Genomic DNA, 19,366 nt, shown 5'->3' with positions numbered 1-19,366 from the left:
AGGGCGGTCATGGGTCGCTGACCGATGCATGCTTGCAGCATGTAACTTATCGGTAAAATCTTTGGGCTCGTAAAATTGGGCAAAAACTTTGAACGCCGAGGTTCTCAATCCAGTTTTTACGCTATTAAAGCCAAGCTGGCAATTCAGTTATTTAGTTTGGTCGAATGATCAGCATTCATTAGCTCTAGTCCCATTCATGTTATGCATTCTAAGTGCCGGTGTCACGGCATCGTGATTGAATACTTGAACAGTACTAGGAAGCTTTGCCCCGGTCGCTACGCGGCCCAACCTCCAGAAGACGCTTTGCGCTCTCCAATATCTCTCGTTTAGTCCAAATTTCTGCCAAATTCGAGATTCCCGCCATTTTGTATTTGCGGGAATCTCAAAAATTGCTTAGTGCCCCTTACATTGCTTAGTTTTTTTCTACGAAAACAGGATTTTCTATGTAATATATATACAAAAATAAGATAGGATTTCTCTTCAAAAGACTGATTTTTGTTTGCATACAGAAGAGACATTTTTGGTAGAATCAATCCCATGATGCTCCTAGCAAAAGGGGAAATTCTGTCGCGTAGAAACGCAGTCGCCTTCTTCAGTCTCAGATACGACGAATGACGATCATGAATGTTTTGACGCTTGCGGAGGGGGGGGGGGGGGTCGTCATTTTTCTGGGCAATTACCGGACCCATTTTTCCACCGTTCTGGACACGGTGGAGTCACGAAACGCCTTGCATCCGCTGGATCCGTGAGGTGCCGTGGGAAATACTCCGAAGTCAAAATTGGCCGACGGTTTCCCAACGGGGTGCTGGCGCACAGTGGATCGAGTCAATAGGAGAGGTCGGACAAAATTTAGAAACTTTAAACTTTTATGACTCTGCTTATACACAACTTTGAGATTTCAAAAGTGGCTCCATTGGTTCCCTCGTAAAATTTAAAATGTGACGAAATAAACAGCAAAATTCGCAGTTTTAGTAAAAAATAAGGTGTTTAGCATCAGGTTTTTCCAGATTTTCCTGATTCCATCAGAATGGGGACGACCCAAAACCGCACACAATGATGTATCATTAGCAATAGAAGGGAAAAGGAACGTACCTTATATTTTGACTGGTTGGCAACGCTGTCGTATTTGTATCATACTTTCATATATTCTGTGAAGACATTTACAGGCTGTGCAGACATTTCGACGGTGAAAGTCGGCAATCACATAACTCGATTTGCGACGTCGCAGACTTCCTCTCATACTTTATTCTTTAAACGGAAAACTACTCAACGGTAATTCCTTAAAACTGCCGTGATTTTTCTTCTATGTGCGAGGAAAATTCTGCAAAAACTGCAAGGAATCATGTCCATTTGTTCTCCTTCAAAAAAATAACATAGTTGCGGAGATTTTCAGACACCGCAAACGAGTTATGTGATTGCCGACTTGCACCGTCGATTTGCCCGCTGGGCAAACAGCGTGACACGCGCATTGGCGCCTATAAACCTAAAATGATACTTGACGCATTGCGCAATGCATGAAGTATCCCTCTAGGTTTGTAGGCGTCAGTTACAGCCTTCCTGCAGCACGTTGGCAACGCCAACGTGCCGAAGGAAGCGCAGCAGCTTAGACTCATCTCTCTCTTCATAGTCATCGCAATCTTCTGCAGGTTTTTCTGTAGTGTGAAGGACTGCGTATTCTCTTTATAAAGTTCTGTTTTTTTTTAACAGCAGCTTTAATTATTGCTCGCCGGTTCTTCATGGAAGGAGTTAATATTCAGATCAGTGTCTACCTGTATTTGAGCTAGGATATCAGTAACTAAAAAAACCGAGGGTTCAGAGGCGTAAAAATACTGCCGATTCTCGTCGAAAATATGCGATAATGCACACATACTTGCGTAACAACTCAATTTTTCCTATCATCTTCGAACTGGCCTCGCGATCCCATGTTGTAAATTATTGCAGTAAAAGCATGTGTTTAATTTCGCATGTACGCTGTTACGCTGTGTGTGCGGTTTTGCCCGCCAAAAAAATGTGCTGTTTTGGGCTGTGCCATACTGTGCGGTTTAGGGCTGGATTCGCGATTGGTGTGTGGTCCTGGGCAAACCCGATCAGGATTTGAGTTGAATCAGGATTTAATCCCGATTTCATTAGGATTTGAGGAAAAATCGGTCGTAAAATCAGGATTGGAGGAAAGTCAGCCGTCCGATCGGATTTTTTTTATCGAGCTATTTTTACGATTTTTTGTGATTTGTGTGTGATTAATTTTTCTCCGTAAAAAATCAGGATTTGGAAAAATTATGAAATCAGGATTTAGCCATCAAAAGTCTGGAAATATCAAGATTTCATTAGGAATGTCCCAAAATAAAAAAAAAAACAAAAAAACTAGACATCCTGAAAAACTGTCATGTGCGACCTTTCTAATTGACTCGATCCACTGCGCGGCGGTTCACTTCCGATGCGGGAGCCCTGCGGGAAACGTCATCGATCAATGCATCTTTTCTGGCGCCCCGCCCATCCGTGAAGATCCCTTAAAAACGGCTGATTGTTCCTCCGCCAGCCACGCGACTGCATTCGATCAGTCCGATCGGTGCCATCAAAGCTCTAGTCTCGCCAAGCGCGTCCTCGCGCTACTCCGATTTCGGCGTCAGCGTTTTTGTTTACAAAATACCCGCAAAGTTTCGACCGTGTCCGACAACTTAATCTCCAGCTATCACTAATTTTTCAGGCTTATTAGTTGTTCAGTGTCGTCGCAAACCCATCGGTTCCGTGTTCATTTCGGTCGCTGCGAAGAGATTCGGCCGATTTCCAGGATTCAGTTTGTAACGTCACGCGTTAACGAGTGCTTGTAACGCTGTGTTGATGGGAGTTCGGAATTATTGATTTCAGAAATGTCAGATGTAGAAAGTGTTCAAAATTGAAAAGTCTCTCGATAATGGCTTGAATTGGCGACTTTCAGACCAACGAGTGCTTTGATTAACATGCGGTGCAGTGCTGGAAAAAGTAAAATAATTTGAGTGTTCAGGATTTTCTACGTTTGAGCAAATTTTATCTGGGCACCCCGATTTTAGGTGAAAAAGACATCGTAGCAATTAATTTCACCGTTCGATGGATACCTGAAGTTTAATCTCGGAATTGAGCTTAAAGCAATTTGGATTGCCCTCATAATGAATTCGAATACTTCAAGAGCTGTTGATAAGGCGGAAGAGGAGCCGAAGTGTCCATCAGGGCGTTTTGGCGAGGAGGAAGACAAGCGGGAATGTATTTCACCCAATATTTGGAATTTATTTGTGATATGTGCTGCGGCACTTGCCCTACAACCTAGTCTAGTCAGCGGTGCTTCACTGGAAGAAACCGCGAAAATGGATTCGGTAAGCATAAGATACACATTTGATTTTTTCTCTTTTACATCTTTCAACTTGGAAAAAGTTGAAAAAATGTATTAACGAATTCTTAAAATAGATATTTTGAGCACACTGATACCTTGATTCGTTGATATATGGTATCTTTTGCTGATCCTGTTTACTGATGCATATTTTCTCCCCTGTGCGTTCGGATGTAACGCATTTTATAGAGAGGCCCTAAAGTCCCGCTGGCGACAGGGCTTAGCTGAAGAGTAGTACTTTTTACGTCTAAAGATCAACGATTTGCTGTTCTTTTGTAGTTAACTAGGAGTCGGAATGTTGAATACTTTTTTCCCGCAGTATGTGTTGTACTATAATTATTTTACGTTTGAATTATAGACTCAGTACATTATTAAAATGACTAAAAACGGCAGGACATGTTATGAGAACATAAAACAATGTTGTTTGTTGAACAAACAACATGAATATGTTGGAAAAGCGTGCCGAATAACTAAAATGTTGGACACATACCTACTATTTTCACGTCTTTGTTATTTGCATCAATTGGTACTTTTTGCTAAATTTGGGAGAAAATATTGATTCATGAACGTTGAATGTAAATTGATTTTAAAGATTCCGTCCAATTATCTTGATTTTAAGCTGATATGCGGCATTTCGCACGACCGTGATTTGGGCGAACTGCCACGTGCATCGAAATCGCGTTGAGTTAATCTCTTTGGATTTCGAACTGTAACTTCTCTCCTATTCGGCCGATTTTTACAAATGAGGTCTCTTTTTATTTGTACTTTAACGGAAAGTAAGGAAAAACTCGCTAAATAGACGGAAAACAATTTTTGTGAAAATTTGGTGGATCCTGGCGTCACGGTAAATGGTTAATCGGGCGTGGAAGATAATAGGTTCGACGAGGCGACCCTCTCCTCGCCGTCTTTTATTGCCTTGCTCGAAACCTGACACCCAAAGCTATATCGGGAGATAACTGCAGTGGTTTGAGTGGATTTCTGCAAAGGCCACGGTTAGTACATGGTAGAAAGAGTCACGAGACTCATCACAGATTGCACTTGCAGTGCAAGACGCTCATTGGCTAAACAGTTTTGGCGGGAAAGAAGGTTCTAGAGTTGAGTCCTCCGAGCGTAAGAAAGCTTCTATGAGGTTTTTGTCAAATGAAATAATACGGTTTTGACAGGAAAATGTTCTCAAGGGTTCCCAATTAGCAGTTCATTCGGTTTTTTGGTAAGAGACCATCAGGGCTTGACAGTATAATGGTTCAAAGACAAGAAAACGGGTCCGAGGAAAAAAATATTTGGACGGCCCGTTGAATAGCATTGGTTGATCGGTGTGCTGTACTATGGTACATCCGAGTGATTTCAAAAAGCGAGCCCTACTGGCACGCTTAAAAAAGTTACAAAAATACTCATACTAAATTTAAAGTACCTATCAAGGTTGCATCTGTTTAAAATTACTGCTCGAAAAATTCGCCGAGGTGAGAAAACATGAACAGGAACACTGGGTTAATCATTTTCTAAATCTTGAAGTTCGTGCGAAAAACTGTTGTCGTATAGCTCAGTTTTCCGCATATTATAGAAAAGTCACACGAAGTCACCATTATATGATAGAAACAAAACACAGATTGGTAATCAAAAACACCAATAAGTGTTTTTTCCCCCATCTTATTCGAACTTTTGAACTGGACAACGAAATCTAGTAGTGTTAACGGCATATGTCTACAGGAGAGTTCACCAGACGTATGATCAACAATACTGAACATCAGGCACCGGCTACTAGATTCCCTTGTATTCACACGAAGGCAGGAATCTGGTAACCGTCTAAACCCCATTTTTCCTAGTGTGTTTATCAAAACCTCAGTTTTCTGAGTCTGAGAGATCAGCTTTTTGAATTGAATCACACTCTTTAAAAACACAAACTAAACTCCGAAGAAACAAACTGATTATTAAAGACCGATGGCAAATCCAGACCTACATTTTCGGGTGTCTCACTCATTGCATCACATCTCAAAGTATCACTCCTCTGACGTAAGGGGGTATTTCAATTTCTACACTGAAAAAAAAATCTCGGTATATTTACTGGAAAAGGGTAAAATTATACTAAGAATTCAGGGTTCTATTTGATCCCAGTTTTTTCTTGGTAAAATTACCATTTATGGAATTGGTAATTTTACCGAGAAATCTCGGTAAAATTATTGACTTTCTCGATAATTTTACTGGACCCCGTTAAAAACGCCAATATTTTTTTATCGACTGTGGTAGAATTACCGAGATAAAATGGCAAAGTTACCGGGAATTGATTACCAATAAAAATGGTATTCTTACCTGAGAAAAACAGTAAAAATACCGGTTTTTAGGTAAGCTTACCAGTCTGTCTTGGTAAAATTACCAATAATTGGTAAAAAAAAGTGAGATGGTAAAGGTACCAACGGACCTTGGTAAAAACGCCGAGAATTTTATTTCAGGGTAGGTGAGCCCCGGGAAGCGTGGAGTTATATGGACATAAGGGCTCACTCGGAAATGAAGTTACCCTTCCACGTCAGAAGGACGACAAAACAAGAGCACGGGCACGATTATCGGTGTGAGAACCAGTGGCGAGGCGTCGATGATCGATTTCGATATTTCTCCATTTGAAGCTATGGTAAAGAATCGATTGTTAAGGTCTTCGTTGCGAACAACCTATAAATCGATCTTTTTCCACAGGTTTAAATGACCGATGAATCGGTATATCGCAAAGCACGCCACGCCACTGGCGAGAACAACCAATCGCGGATTTTCGTTGATGGGCTGTCTGAAGATAATTGATTATCAAGTGTCCCAGATCGATCTTTAACAAATTGCCTTGTCACGCAGACCCAAAATTATCGAGTGGTTTCAAGCATCATGAAACCTTCGCCTGGGATTTATTATTTGGATAAGGAGGAAATTTGACTATATTCCTGAGAATCTGGTTCTTCTTCTTCTTCTTCTACTAACTTTTGACTAGGGCCGTGACCCTGTTTGTCTAGCCTCTAAATTAGTAAAATATGCACGGAGAAAAAAACCTCGTGCGTAGGACCCGAAGTTAAGGTCATATGGATCTCTGAAGTTTTTAGATTGAGCATCTGAACACTTTAGGTCTAGCCGTCGAGGTTCGGATCACACATCTGAAACTTCAGTTTTGAAGTACTTCAGATGTAAGAACCAAAGTTTTTCGGATGTGAGAACCGAAGGTTTTTGGCTGTGAAAACCGAATTACTTCAGATGTAAGAACTGAAGTTTGAGATGTGATCCAAACCTTAGCAGCTGGACCTTAAGTGTTCAGATGCTCAATCTGAAAATTTCGGAGATCCATATGACCTAAACTTCGGGTCCCACGCACAAAGTTTTTTTCTCCGTGTGATGGTGATGAGAGAGATCACTCTTAATGGTCCTCCGGGGATGAAAGGCAGCTCTGTGCCCATCTCTTGAGCGGTCGTCCTGGTTGCCTTTGGCTATGAGAATCTGGTTCCTCGTAGTAAAAAAAAGAGCTCTCGTAAGTTTTTTCAGTCGTCTACATTATTAAGACCCAATGTTAGAGAAGCAAAGGCATACGCTCTTCCTTCATTCAAACGCCCAAAATCAAAGAAACGCCCAGTCGCGTTGGTTCCGTTTCAGTTCTGCCGGTAAAGCCCATGAAAAAAAGAAGCCTTTGCAGATAATTGGAAAATGGGAATCGAATATTGGATACATGCTCATATTTTTTCTAAATTAGATTGTGAGTGCGGTTGCAAACTATATAAACTGACTTATCGAGAGGTTTCCTCTTTAATTTTTCTATTCTTCAATAAAGAGTTACTATTATGCTTGAGATAGGGTGCGATTATTTTTTCCGAGTATCACTGAAAAAGTTTGGAATACCCCCCCCCCCCTTCATCATCTTTTCTAAAAGTATAACATACAGGAATTTGATTCCTTGTATTGGTCCAAATTAATTTTCGGTTAAAGTTAGTGGATGTGTGACGTTAAAGCATGCAAGCATAAGTTACAAAAGACGACTAGGGTTTCACTTTGCCCCTGGAAAGGCATTTTCTCTAAAAAAACGTGGACGAGACTCTATTTAAGCAAATAGCGCTCGGCTATGAGCTGTTTAAGTCTCCAGTTCTTTACACTATAGCTTTATGGTCACTTTATCACACAACTTAATAGTCCAACTAGTTCACGTCCATAGTTAGTGTTACGTCTGTATTCGTACAGTAATAAAGTATTTCTTTACAAAGTTGCTCACTTAAATGACGGATAATCGCTTACATCTAATGATGTTGCTCTTCAGATCTAGTGATTTTCCTGGTTTCCCCCTCTCTTTCCCCATTTTTACGATTGAAGTGAAACTTTATCTGAAGCCGTCATTTGTTTGATAGTTAGAATATAATGCTATTTTGAATGAAATTTTTGTTTAAGCAGGCGTGATGGGAAACTTTTAGTTCTGTGTCAAAATAAAAAGAATTCAAATTTGGAATGAACGCTTCGACTCAAGCAAAAGTAAAATTTGATTACAGAATGAAAACAGTGAAAATTTTGGGTTATCAATTTGTAATCTATTTTTTGGGGGGCTTGAAATAATTGATGTCCAGTCTCCAGTATTTGATTCGCAGTGATTTGAGGGGGGATGTCCAATTGTCTTCACAAAGAAAACCCAGTAAAGGGTACCTTATTGCCAAAATGTTATCAGAAGCTTACAGTAATGACGTAGGTCTTAGTTTTACGCCCGTAATAACAATCTCTATAATGGAATTGTGATGACATATTGCAGAATCTCTTCTCATTCACGCACGCATGACAAATGATGGGTATTTTCAGTTTCAAAGCTTTTTTTGTGTTAATGCTTTTTTAAAATTTAAAGAATGTGTTACATGCTGGTTTTTGTCAATTATTTAATTTCATGTACCATAGTAAAATTTCCGCCTGCGTGTGTAATATTTGGAAAAATATATTTGAAAGGAGGAGCATATAATAGGATTGGTCAACGTATGGATCGTAGTAGACCATGAACCACAAATGGTTCCGGTGAATTCTAGTTTTATGTTGCGCAAACGAATTCGATAGTTTTCGGTTCGATAGTTAATTAGTTGACAAGATCGATAAATTTGCAAGTCAAATGATGGATGAGCCATTCCCAATACCTTGAAATGTGGATCATGATCCTTGATGCGCTGCTCGGTTTTAAATGATCACCAAAAACCTTCCTTTGAATTCATTATTACACCATTAACGGAACTAAATGATTTATACGACTTTTTTCAATTAATGTAAGAGTTATCGCAATAAAATTAGGGTTTAGACTCTGAGAAATTGTGAATACATATAATAAATATTGGTTTTTTAGGTCTCTTGCTGTGTGATCGGTTACATATCGATTGTGAAACTATACCGCGTATCTCGTTTGCGGTGTTTTAAAATCTACCTCTTATTTTACTAATTTAAAGGAGAACAAGTCAACATCATTCCTTGAAGCTTTTTCCGGAAGTCGCTCCGCTTGGAAAGAAAAATCACGGAAGCTTCAAAGAATTGATGTTGAGTATTTTTATATTTAAAAAATGAAGTCTGACAATACTTAGGTCGGCAACGTCGCAAACCGAGATACGAGGTTTTGAGAGTTTTGCCGTTGACATTCTCATAAAAAGGAGAAAAAAAAAACACAGCCAGAAAAAAATGACCGGCATGCACAGAGTTCTGAAGACAGCATTGAAAAAAACATTTCTGAAGATATTATTTTGACTTAAAGCGTCGTTTCTTGTCGACATAATTTGGTCTTTTTGAGATAAATCCTTGTAAATTTAACTTATCATTAGTTGTTTCATTTTTTTTGTTTTGATTTGTTCTTTAGCGTTAAGCTAAAAAAAAGTGATAGCGGAACAACGGTTCTGTAACTCAAGGAAATCAAATTTTGTCGACAAGAAACGGCGGTTCAATTCAAAATAATATCTCAAGAAAAATATTTTTTCCAGTGACATTTCTGGAGCCTTCACACCAGCAATCCAATCGAAGTAAAAGTGGATTTAACATTTCAGTTAATCCAAAACGTTTATCTATGAGGTAATCTAAAAGTCTCCGCAACACCTTTACAAACCTTAGGGTTTAGCCCCTTTTCAGAGTAGGTCCCTTTGAAATCTCGAGGCTTCCCAAAAGTCGATCCCTTTGATCTAGCAGCACTTAAAAATCTTCAAGTCTCTATCTCAATTTATCAAAAGTCAAGGCAAAACAATTTTTCAAAGTATTACATAATTATCAATCATCGCAATATTTCTCGATTGATCAAAATTCAAGCCTGGTGCTGGTGGTACAGGACTTCGAGATCACCACATCATCGCTTGGCTGACACAAGAGCGTGACTACACATTGAGATGAACCCGGAAAAGCATTGATTTGTATGGATGACAGGGTTCATTGCAGAGTGTAGTTACGCCTTTATATTAGGGAGGCGACGATATACCCAAATAATGACTGATGAAAGCTATTTGGAATAGTTTGCCCAGTTACTTCGAACCTAGTCTTCTTTATAGAGAACTCCGCAGTAATTTTCGCCCATTAAATGTACCGCTTTTAGCAGAAAGAAACTAAGATACATCAGCTATCGCCAAAAACTGACCAATTTTATTTCTTACAAGAGAAAGATTTTTTTTTGAAATTTTTAAGGAATTTATTGTTTTGTACTGTGCAGAAAATTCACTGATATTCGCACACAAATCCGCACAACCGTTTTCATGTAAAAAATGGAATCCCCCAATTAAATTTGACAATAGCTGATATCGCTTGGATTCTTTCTGCTAAGTATGGTCCAATTATAGATAGATGTGATCCTCATGCGCATCCTTGAATAAACCTCATGTGCTACATTGTAAAAGGTTCGGAGGCTATTTATGCGGTGTCTCTGAAATATTTTTCTATTTTCGTTGCTCCTCTGACGTAAAGGCGCATCTCTATTCCGACATGAGCCACGGATAGCGTAGATTTATATGAAGAGCAGAGCTCACGTAGGAACTAAGATACACCCTTGCGTCAGAGTGGTGACGTTTTGGGAAGTGACCTTAAGGATTATACCAACCCAATGCCTTCAAATGTGTTTTCACTTGTATCAGCATGTGTGTGTAGTACTTGCACGACCGTCTTCTGCTTCTAGATGTCTTATTTAATTTAAAATCGCTTTTAAAGGCTGAAGTTCTAAAATATTACGGCTATCCCGCAGAAACTCATCGTGTACAGACCATAGATGGCTATATTTTGACTTTGCATAGGATACCCAACAAGAAGAGCAAGAGGCCGCCAGTCTTGATTATGCACGGTATTTTAGATAGTTCCTTCACTTGGCTTTTGACTGGACCCCAGACTGCTCTGGGTAAGTTGTTTCGGAACTATAAATTCAGTACTTTAAGCTTGATGAGTCCAGAAAAGAGAAATGTTGTTGTACCTTAAAATGAACTATTTTGAATGATAAATTCACTGCAGTGATAGTTTTAAACTCTTAGGGTATGTAGTTAAAATCGGGATCAAGGAAATGCTCTTCTTTAAAAGCTATTCATCATTTAACTCAAACTGTGAGAGCAGTGAATTGTCTACCAGTTTTCTGCATTCTCCTACATTTTTTGGTGAGGAATTACAAAAGAAAATTACAGGTTTCTCAAATCTTTTAGGACGTCTCCTTTAGTGATGCATTCTCCGCAAGCCAACCTCCCTATATTTTTGAAATGGTGGCCTGCACATAATTATTTGGAACAATTTTATGAAAACGACTTATGCCGGTATGCCCCTTGTATTCAGTTGTAGCGACCATCTGAAAAATAACAAATTCATCTGTTTTTTTCACAGGATTCAAGCTCTTTGATAGTGGCTACGATGTTTGGCTTGGTAATTTCAGGGGAAATGTTTATTCCCAATCACACAATTGGTTGAGCACAGATCAAGATGAATATTGGGATTTCAGGTATTGATATCTTGACTATAGTTATATGGATTGCTCTTAAACGGGAGGTGACTTCATCATCATAAGGCGATCTGCTCCAAATTTGAATTATATATAGAACTAAAAAAGAAGCGTTCTCTGTTTAATCTCTCAAAGGATGTCTTACCTGAATTTTCCATCTCGTTCAATGTTCGGTAATTGTTTACTGCACAGGAAAGACTCGATTAAAGTTGTTCAAAAACAGGAAAAAGAATATCATAGAATACTATATTGATTTGTCCCAGGAAAAAGCGATGTCAACGATAAGTGATTTATTATCTTTTGATGGTAAAACGTCAAGATGACACGTTCAAAGATCCGTAACTTGCAATTTGGCAAAGTTGAGACAACGTGAGATATCGGGAAAATAGTAGTCATAGTTGGCCGTCTTGTTTACATTGTTACGTCGCGATTGAAAACAAAACGCGAACTTACTGCACGGATGAGAATGGTCAATAAAGATGTCGGTAACGACAAGAAGAGCATATGCGAAGATAAGAATGGAAACCAGACATAGTCTAGGAAAAGATCAACAAACTCATGTATGAATCGTAACTTCCGGAATGTTATTGAGATTAAGTAACCTGACGAAGAAAGAAATGCAGGTGGTTGACAGCAGGATAGTTGAATAGAGAGATTTTAACTGGTTTCTACTCGAACACACTGTCATAACTTAAATTCGTCTACATTGCAACTGTGCGTTAATCGTTCGATTAATTTGCTTCGATAGAAAATAAAATAAAATATCTCAAAGTAAATATTCCGAGTGGTTACAGGTTGTTCAATAATGAAGATAGATTGAGTAAATAATGAAGATAGACTGAGTAAAATAAAATGATATGAAACTTCCGTACATGAACCTCAAATAGTAGTCAAACTATAAATTTTCGTATACACTCCCATTTTCAAAATTCTCTGTAAAGACGTTAATAGCCTGTGACGCTGAACGTCTCAAAATATACTAACTAACTAACCAACTATATATGAAAAGATCGCTCAATGCGAGGGGCAGTGCGGAGACGTGAATGATCGATTATCGATTTTTACCCAATTGAAGCCACGGTAAAGAATCGATTCTTAAGGTGTTCGTTACAAACATTCTGTTTATCGATCCTTTTCCATAGGTTTAAATGGCAGATCAATCGACATATCGCAAAGCATACCACGCCACTGGCGAGGAGCTATGACAATTAAAATATGTGCTAATTGTAAGTCGTCGGTCGTATCAACAGCAGAGAATCCATCCATCGAGGAATAGATAAAAAGGATTCTCTAAATATCGCCTTGAAACAGTAGTACACGCAACAAGCAATACATCAGAGTTTGCATTGCAGACTCGCCTCAATCACGGCGTTTGTTTTGTCTTGCGGTTTCAGCGAATAATACAGTGTGTTTTATGCGCACAAACGAACGTTGATAGGGAGACTGAAAATGTAAATGTGCCTCTAATTACATTCATATATACAAATTAAAATTACAAACATTTTGCAATAAGGACCTATAATTTTCGGCTCAGTTTATAAACAACGTGTGAGCTACTAGTTTCCACATGCACATTATAGTTTTTGCGGATGAGCCAGAAATTGTAATTATTTATTGCAAACTTTAATCCAATTGATAATGACAGGAATCAAACTGAAGTTTTTGCGGTTCCCGGACATTCCGTCAACGATTTTTTGTCCGCGCACCTGTTTTGTTCAGTAGTTTACGTCCACGCGTAAAATAAGCAACAGTGACTTGGTATGACTGTAGACTAAGACTGTGTGTAAAATTATATTGTTAATATTGAAATGAGAAAATTGAGAGAGAAGGAGGTATTGTTATGGTAACTAATTTTTTAAATGAAATGTTGCTTTCTTCTTTTGATTAATCTTTTCTAATTGTCATCGGTGAATATTTGGTTTTATTTCTATCCATAAATTGATCGATAACACTTACCTTATGTGTATATATATTTTTTTTTGGGGGGGGGGGGGGGGTATTACATCATTTTAAAAATATTTACATTTTTAAAACTTGGCAAACATTTGTAAAACCTTTTCCAAGCGATGGTACTGATATTTATCTCAATGAAAGAAAGTTGTCTTGAAAGAAATTATACAAAACCAGAATAAAAGAGGAAAAAACCAAAAGGCTCGCAATATTTTATTTTAGCCTATTTGTAAATCGATCTTTAAGAGTCAAATCCGTCCGGTTTTGAGCATTTGGTTGCGCGTACACCACGCTGCAGCACGCTGCAAAACACAAAATGTAAAAGAAAAAATTCAAGTGCTTTGGAAATCATTACATTTGACACGAAACCACCTAAATATTCACAAAACACACATTGGGTTTTCCTTTAATACGTATTTTTTTCCCATCAATTTTGATGAGAATAATCCATGCAGAGTGTGCAAACATTTCAAAATCATGAATCGAAAAACGCTGACTCCGTGAGTTTAAATATTGGAGTCAAACGCAGCGGAGCGGCGTGCTGCCAGCACGAAACGCGGATTGGCGCCTACAAACCTAACAGAGATACTTCACGCATTGCGCACTGCGTGAGGTATCCCTGTTGGGTTTGTAGGCGCCAATGCGCGTGTAGCGCTGGACGCCTCCTCGCCTGCCGCGCCGCGCCGCGGCACTTCAAGCAACTGTTTCGCAACCAAGGTTTTGCACAGTATCATACGAAATTGAAGGCGCTCCAACTTATTGAATATGACATTCATACATTAATAGCACGGAGCTTTACTCGCAAAATAAATCAAGATACTACAGCACAAAAAGAGAGCGGTTGCCCAAAAACTTACGAAGTCCAACCATCCATATTAAATAACTTTTAGTATAAATTTTGAATTTCATTAGAGAAAAAAGTGACTTGATTTAGGCAGAAACATTCTTGAGTATGCCGTAACGAAGATTTTATTTTATTTTATTTATAAGTATCTCTTCCTCTTTAAACAAGCATTATTTTCTTTATTATAATTCATAAAGAAATCTTCTCTGCGCTGCGGTAAATTTAAGCATATCTCTGTTAGAATCAAGTCACTTTTTCCGCTAATGAAGTAAAAAAAATCATGCTAAACGTTATTAAATACAGATCCTAGGAAACAACATTTACTCTGCTGTATATTTCCGCTAAATTTCATTTTAAGTGGGATTGTAGTCTTCAAATTTGAGACACTATTCTACAGATATAATTTGCTAATAAATCTTGTAAAACTTGCAATAACTCAGTCATCCCGCTTCTTCTCTTCAAATTCGACTATATTTTGATAACCTGGTTTTTCAGCTGGGATGAGATGGGAAAACGAGATTTACCGGCCATGGTGGACTATGTGTTACACCGAACAGGGCGACCGAAACTATTTCACATTGGTCATTCGATGGGCACCACCACTTTTTTCGTTCTTACCTCGTCAATGCCCAGTTACAACAAAAAATTTGTCGCCCACTTCTCGCTGTCACCTGTTGGATACTGGGGTAACTCGGCCAGTTTCTTCTGGAAAATTCTGGCGCCTGTTGAGATGGCTTTATCCGTAAGTAAAATTTAAAATATCTACATTTATTGGGCTTGAGAGTGTTGAAATAATTTTAATAATAAATCCCTAAATAATTTCAATTTTAAGTGAATATTTCTTCAGATATGATAAACAAATATGTAAGTCTACTAACTGCTGTGAGAGATCTACAATGCAAATCAAATAAAAAATTTAAAAATCTTATAAACTTTTAAGCAATCTAGTTCATGCTGGAATTTTGTCCAACTCCTACTATTTATCATGAACTGGGGGTACATATCTACTAAAATGTTAAGGGAAAATTGGTTTCGATTACATTGGTTTGAATCACTGCAGAATTTGTGCCAAATAAAAAGCATCACGACAAAACTAGACTTTCCTTAAAAATAAGAAGGGTGTGTAATGGAAGAATCCTGAGAAAAAGACGGTACGGAGGAAAAGGAAGGCAATGACGGGGAAATTAAACAGTTTGAAGGAGGGACAATTAAAAGTGGAGACGTTGGCATTCCCTGCAAATGTTATTTGCTGTTGAGTAGTTAGGCCACATATTTTCTTCTTTTTAAATTTGTATATTAAGTTCAGGTGGGTACAAGAAACATCGAAACACTTCGATCGAAAAATGAAAACACAATTCAATCGACATATATTCCAACGACATTGATTCGTTCGAAAATTTAAAAATCCTTGAAGAAGAAGAAAAAAAAAAAACATTTTTACGTCGACATCGTTTTTTTGAATTGTGTTTTCATTTTTCGATCGAATTGTGACGATGATCCTTGTACCCACCTCAAGTTCATGTTATAATATTTTCAAAATGTGATTACATATTCTTGCTCTGATTCAGGCATTTATTCACCTGGTTTAGACTTTTTAATTCTATTTTTTTAAAACATTTTTTCACTCATTTCTTTTCCAATCATTTATTTTTTATTTTATTTTTTCAAACAATATCGTGATGAGGTGCTTGAAATTTAACTTCATACGATATTTTTCCTTCTTTGCAGGAGTTTATGCACAAGACGAACCACGGAGGTTTTTTGGTGGATCAGGATGCGGAGTCCATCCGTGATTTCTGCACAATGAATCCTAGCACGGAAAGACTTTGTAAATTATTTCTCCATTGTTCCTTCGGATTTAGCAACGTTTTGAGAAACGAGGTAGGTTCTCGTCAATTCCAGAAGTTCAAACCCGCAAATCATATTTTACTCTAAATCATAAGAGTAATACGTAACGCATAAACGTCTGAGGCGCGAAGCGAGGCGGGGGCCTAAACTGCGAAGCGGTCAGGTGTCGCACCCCCCCCCCTCCCCCACATTTTTCCAACACAGCGATATGCACCGCAACATCAGTAGGACCGCGTTAAACAGAAAGGAACCAAGCCACATCAGCTATTGCCAAATTTAACAGGGAAATTACATTTTTTTACGAGAGAACGTCTATGCAGATTCCATTGAAAATTTTCAGGGATTTGCTTTGTATTATGGAGAAAATTCACTGAAATTTGCACAAAAATCCGCACAACCGTTTTCATGTAAAAAATTAAATTGCCCGATTAAATTTGGCAATAGCTGATGTGGCTTGGTTCCTTTCTGTTTAACGCGGTCCAGTGGTAATCATGTGAATTTCTGAGAGAAGTCTCAGGGTATCTTCAAGCCCTAATTGCTATACACGAATACAATTTTATGCATCAACCGTAAAGTTTGAAACTGTAAAAATCTGCGGATTTCTATAGATATCATGTGTTTTAATAGTAGAAAATAGTTTTTTTTCCACATGCGGTACCTTTTTTGTAATTTTGTAAGTATTCATCAACACTCGGGCATCACTATTTAATTTTATATACAATTTTTTGTTTTGTTTCTGACGTTACAGACTATTTATAATGTTGTAACAGCACATATTCCTGCCGGAACTTCTGTGAAAGCTTTCAACCACTATACTCAGCTTATGAAATCAGGTTCGTTTAAAATTGGTCATTTAAATGATGCGAATTAGATGTTTATCCGAATAATTATACCGTCCCGTCGTAATTTGAGAATGCTTTACGGGGACCATATGAATCGAATGATAGATACTTGTTTAAATTGAATATAATTTGATAAAATCCTCCTTTATGTCCTGGTTACACGCTCAAATACCAATCCATTTCTGATCAAATGGTGACTGGTGCGCACCATCTACCATCAAATTTCTGCGGCCTGCAAAACTTTGATGGTAGATGATGTGACTGTGGGGCTCATCCTTCATCTGATTTCCACACAAATGTGCTTATTTCATATTTATTTCAATCAACACGCTGTTTTAATTAATTTTACTCATCAATCTAGATAACTCTCGACCGCCATCTTGGTCATCATTTTGATCGGAATTTGACGGAAATTTGAGCGTGTGACCAGGCCATTATACTCTTCCATGGCAAATATTGGCAAAGTATCTAAACATAAATTGCTTTTCTTTCTTTGATCGTATATACAAAGCCTAATATACTTCTATTGCCGTTGATAATTTAATACTCACAAAAATTATGTAACACAGTGTAAGTTCATTCAAAGATTGTGTATTTTTTCTCAGGGAGATTTTGCAATTATGATTCGCATGACATGAAAAGGAATTATCTGCGATACGGAACGGCACGACCACCTGAGTACAACGTTTCAGCGATCACAGTTCCAGTGCAATTTTATTATGCTGCCAATGACGCTGTTTCAGTTCCTGTGGTAATTATAATATTTTTCGAAGTGGCTATTCGTCGGTACGGTACCGACGGATAAATGGCTATTCGTCGGTACCGTACCGATGAATAAATAGCTATTCGTCGGTACCGTACCGATGAATAAATAGCTATTCGTCGGTACCGTACTTTGATTTTAGTACGTAAATTATATTAAAGATATGATTCTTAATAATGGATGTTAAGAGCTAAAAATTGGGTGAAAGATGGAAAAAAAACCCAACACGAGTTGTAAAGAAATATTCTCCAAATTTAATTTTATGTATTTAATACTCTCACATAATACTGAAATGTACTACTCTGTCAAATAAATAATCATAATACTGAAAATTACTTCACTGTCAAATGAATCATTATAATACTGAAATGTACTACTCTGTCAAAAGAATCATCAAGAACGTTCTTTGTTCGGGTGGTGGGGCCTTTAGTTTCATTCGCAGGTGTTTTCTTTCGTTTTCGTTTTTCGGGGGGATTTTCCACAGATTGTCGGTCGGCAACGGTGCGATTAAAGGAACAAAGTTGTCTTGCTGGCAGTTTGGGTCGCCCTCGTGAATGACTTTACTCTTAAATTTTAGCTTCGTGAAGCTCTCTGTACTGACATTTTCGTCAGATGGAGCAGCAACAGAAACCGAAGATTTGCTAGTGGTGGAATAGCTCTCTGCACTATGATCGTTGTTAGTTGGGGCAGCAACAGAAACCGAAGAACCGCTGGTGGTGGAATAGCTCTCTGCACTATGATCGTTGTTAGTTAGGGCAGCGACAGATACTGAAGATTCGCAAGCCGTAGAGCAGCTACACAACTGACAACAGTTGTACATTTGTAGCACTTAGTATCTCCGTGTAATTACAACAGAGCACCATAGATGGCGTTTGCTTGTCCATTCGGACCAAGGCTTGACAACACATTTTTATTAATTAATGTCGCCGATGCGGGTACCGACGAATAGCCATTTATTCATCGGTACGGTACCGACGAATAGCCATTTATCCGTCGGTACCGTACGACGAATAGCCTCATCCATATTTTTAAGTCATAAAAATCACAAATGGGCGTACTGTATTGGCTAAAGTAGGACCTCGTGGTGAATGAAAGCTGTGAGAGCGTGAAGTTTTTGTAGATGTTGGACCTCTTGATCGTGGTAATCAGGGGGAACGCTTATACAAATATAGTTGTGTCCATTAAAATGAACACTTCCATGAGTCCAAATTATGAAGAGAATTGAGTCCTCAAGGAGAGAAGTTTTGTGACATCCCACGGTGAACTATAAAGAAGTAACAATGATGCTATGGTGAAAAACAAAATTCGAAGCTTCAATATTTTTAAAAAAAACCCACGTCAAAAATTAGTAGAGAAAAATCTTATATTTTTTGCTATCACTCTGTTGTTTTTATTTATTTTATTTGTATTTATTTATTTTGTACTTGTGTTTTTGTTCCAGGATGTGATAAAATTATATACACAGTTGCGGAATCCTATAGGACTTCACCTCGTTCAAGACACATTATTTAATCACATCGACTTTACAATCGATCCCAAAGCTTATAAATTAATTTATAGAAAAATGATAAAGATGATGAATTCTCTGAGCTTATAAAAGAAAAAAATGAACCAAAGCCTTGTTATTTTTTCATTCCGAAACTCAAACCTCAATAAGTTCACATAGAAATGAGAATCCGCAGAATAGTTCGTGAAATGCAAATTATCAAGGAGGCATCTTCCACGATACTTCCATGATACTCCTCGCCAATGACAATGAACCACTAGACAATGTGCAAATTGAAGCATTCTTACAAATGTTTTTCCGTAAAAGTTTCACATAGAACATTATTGATAA

General features: G+C 38.0%; 1 protein-coding gene across 3 annotated transcripts; it reads left to right on the top strand.

Moving 5' to 3' along the window:
- The first annotated feature begins 2,526 nt into the window (after positions 1-2,526).
- On the top strand, positions 2,527-19,145 carry LOC109036330 (lipase 1). Of its 3 annotated transcripts, none has more exons than XM_072298585.1 (8): positions 2,527-3,347; positions 10,514-10,697; positions 11,168-11,282; positions 14,572-14,818; positions 15,805-15,957; positions 16,673-16,757; positions 17,372-17,517; positions 18,971-19,145. In XM_072298585.1, the coding sequence occupies exons 1-8, from the start codon at positions 3,144-3,146 to the stop codon at positions 19,124-19,126; spliced, it is 1,290 nt and encodes a 429-aa protein (XP_072154686.1). In that variant the 5' UTR covers positions 2,527-3,143; the 3' UTR covers positions 19,127-19,145. The 3 variants fall into 3 exon arrangements, with proteins under 3 accessions (XP_072154686.1, XP_072154689.1, XP_072154687.1); XM_072298588.1 differs by having other exon boundaries at positions 3,207-3,347; positions 10,548-10,697; XM_072298586.1 differs by having other exon boundaries at positions 3,208-3,347; positions 10,482-10,697.
- Positions 19,146-19,366: the final 221 nt, after the last annotated feature.

This window comes from Bemisia tabaci, chromosome 3, assembly GCF_918797505.1.
Source record: "Bemisia tabaci chromosome 3, PGI_BMITA_v3".
Lineage (NCBI taxonomy): Eukaryota > Metazoa > Arthropoda > Insecta > Hemiptera > Aleyrodidae > Bemisia > Bemisia tabaci.
This window is presented reverse-complemented; position numbering and strand designations above follow the sequence as displayed.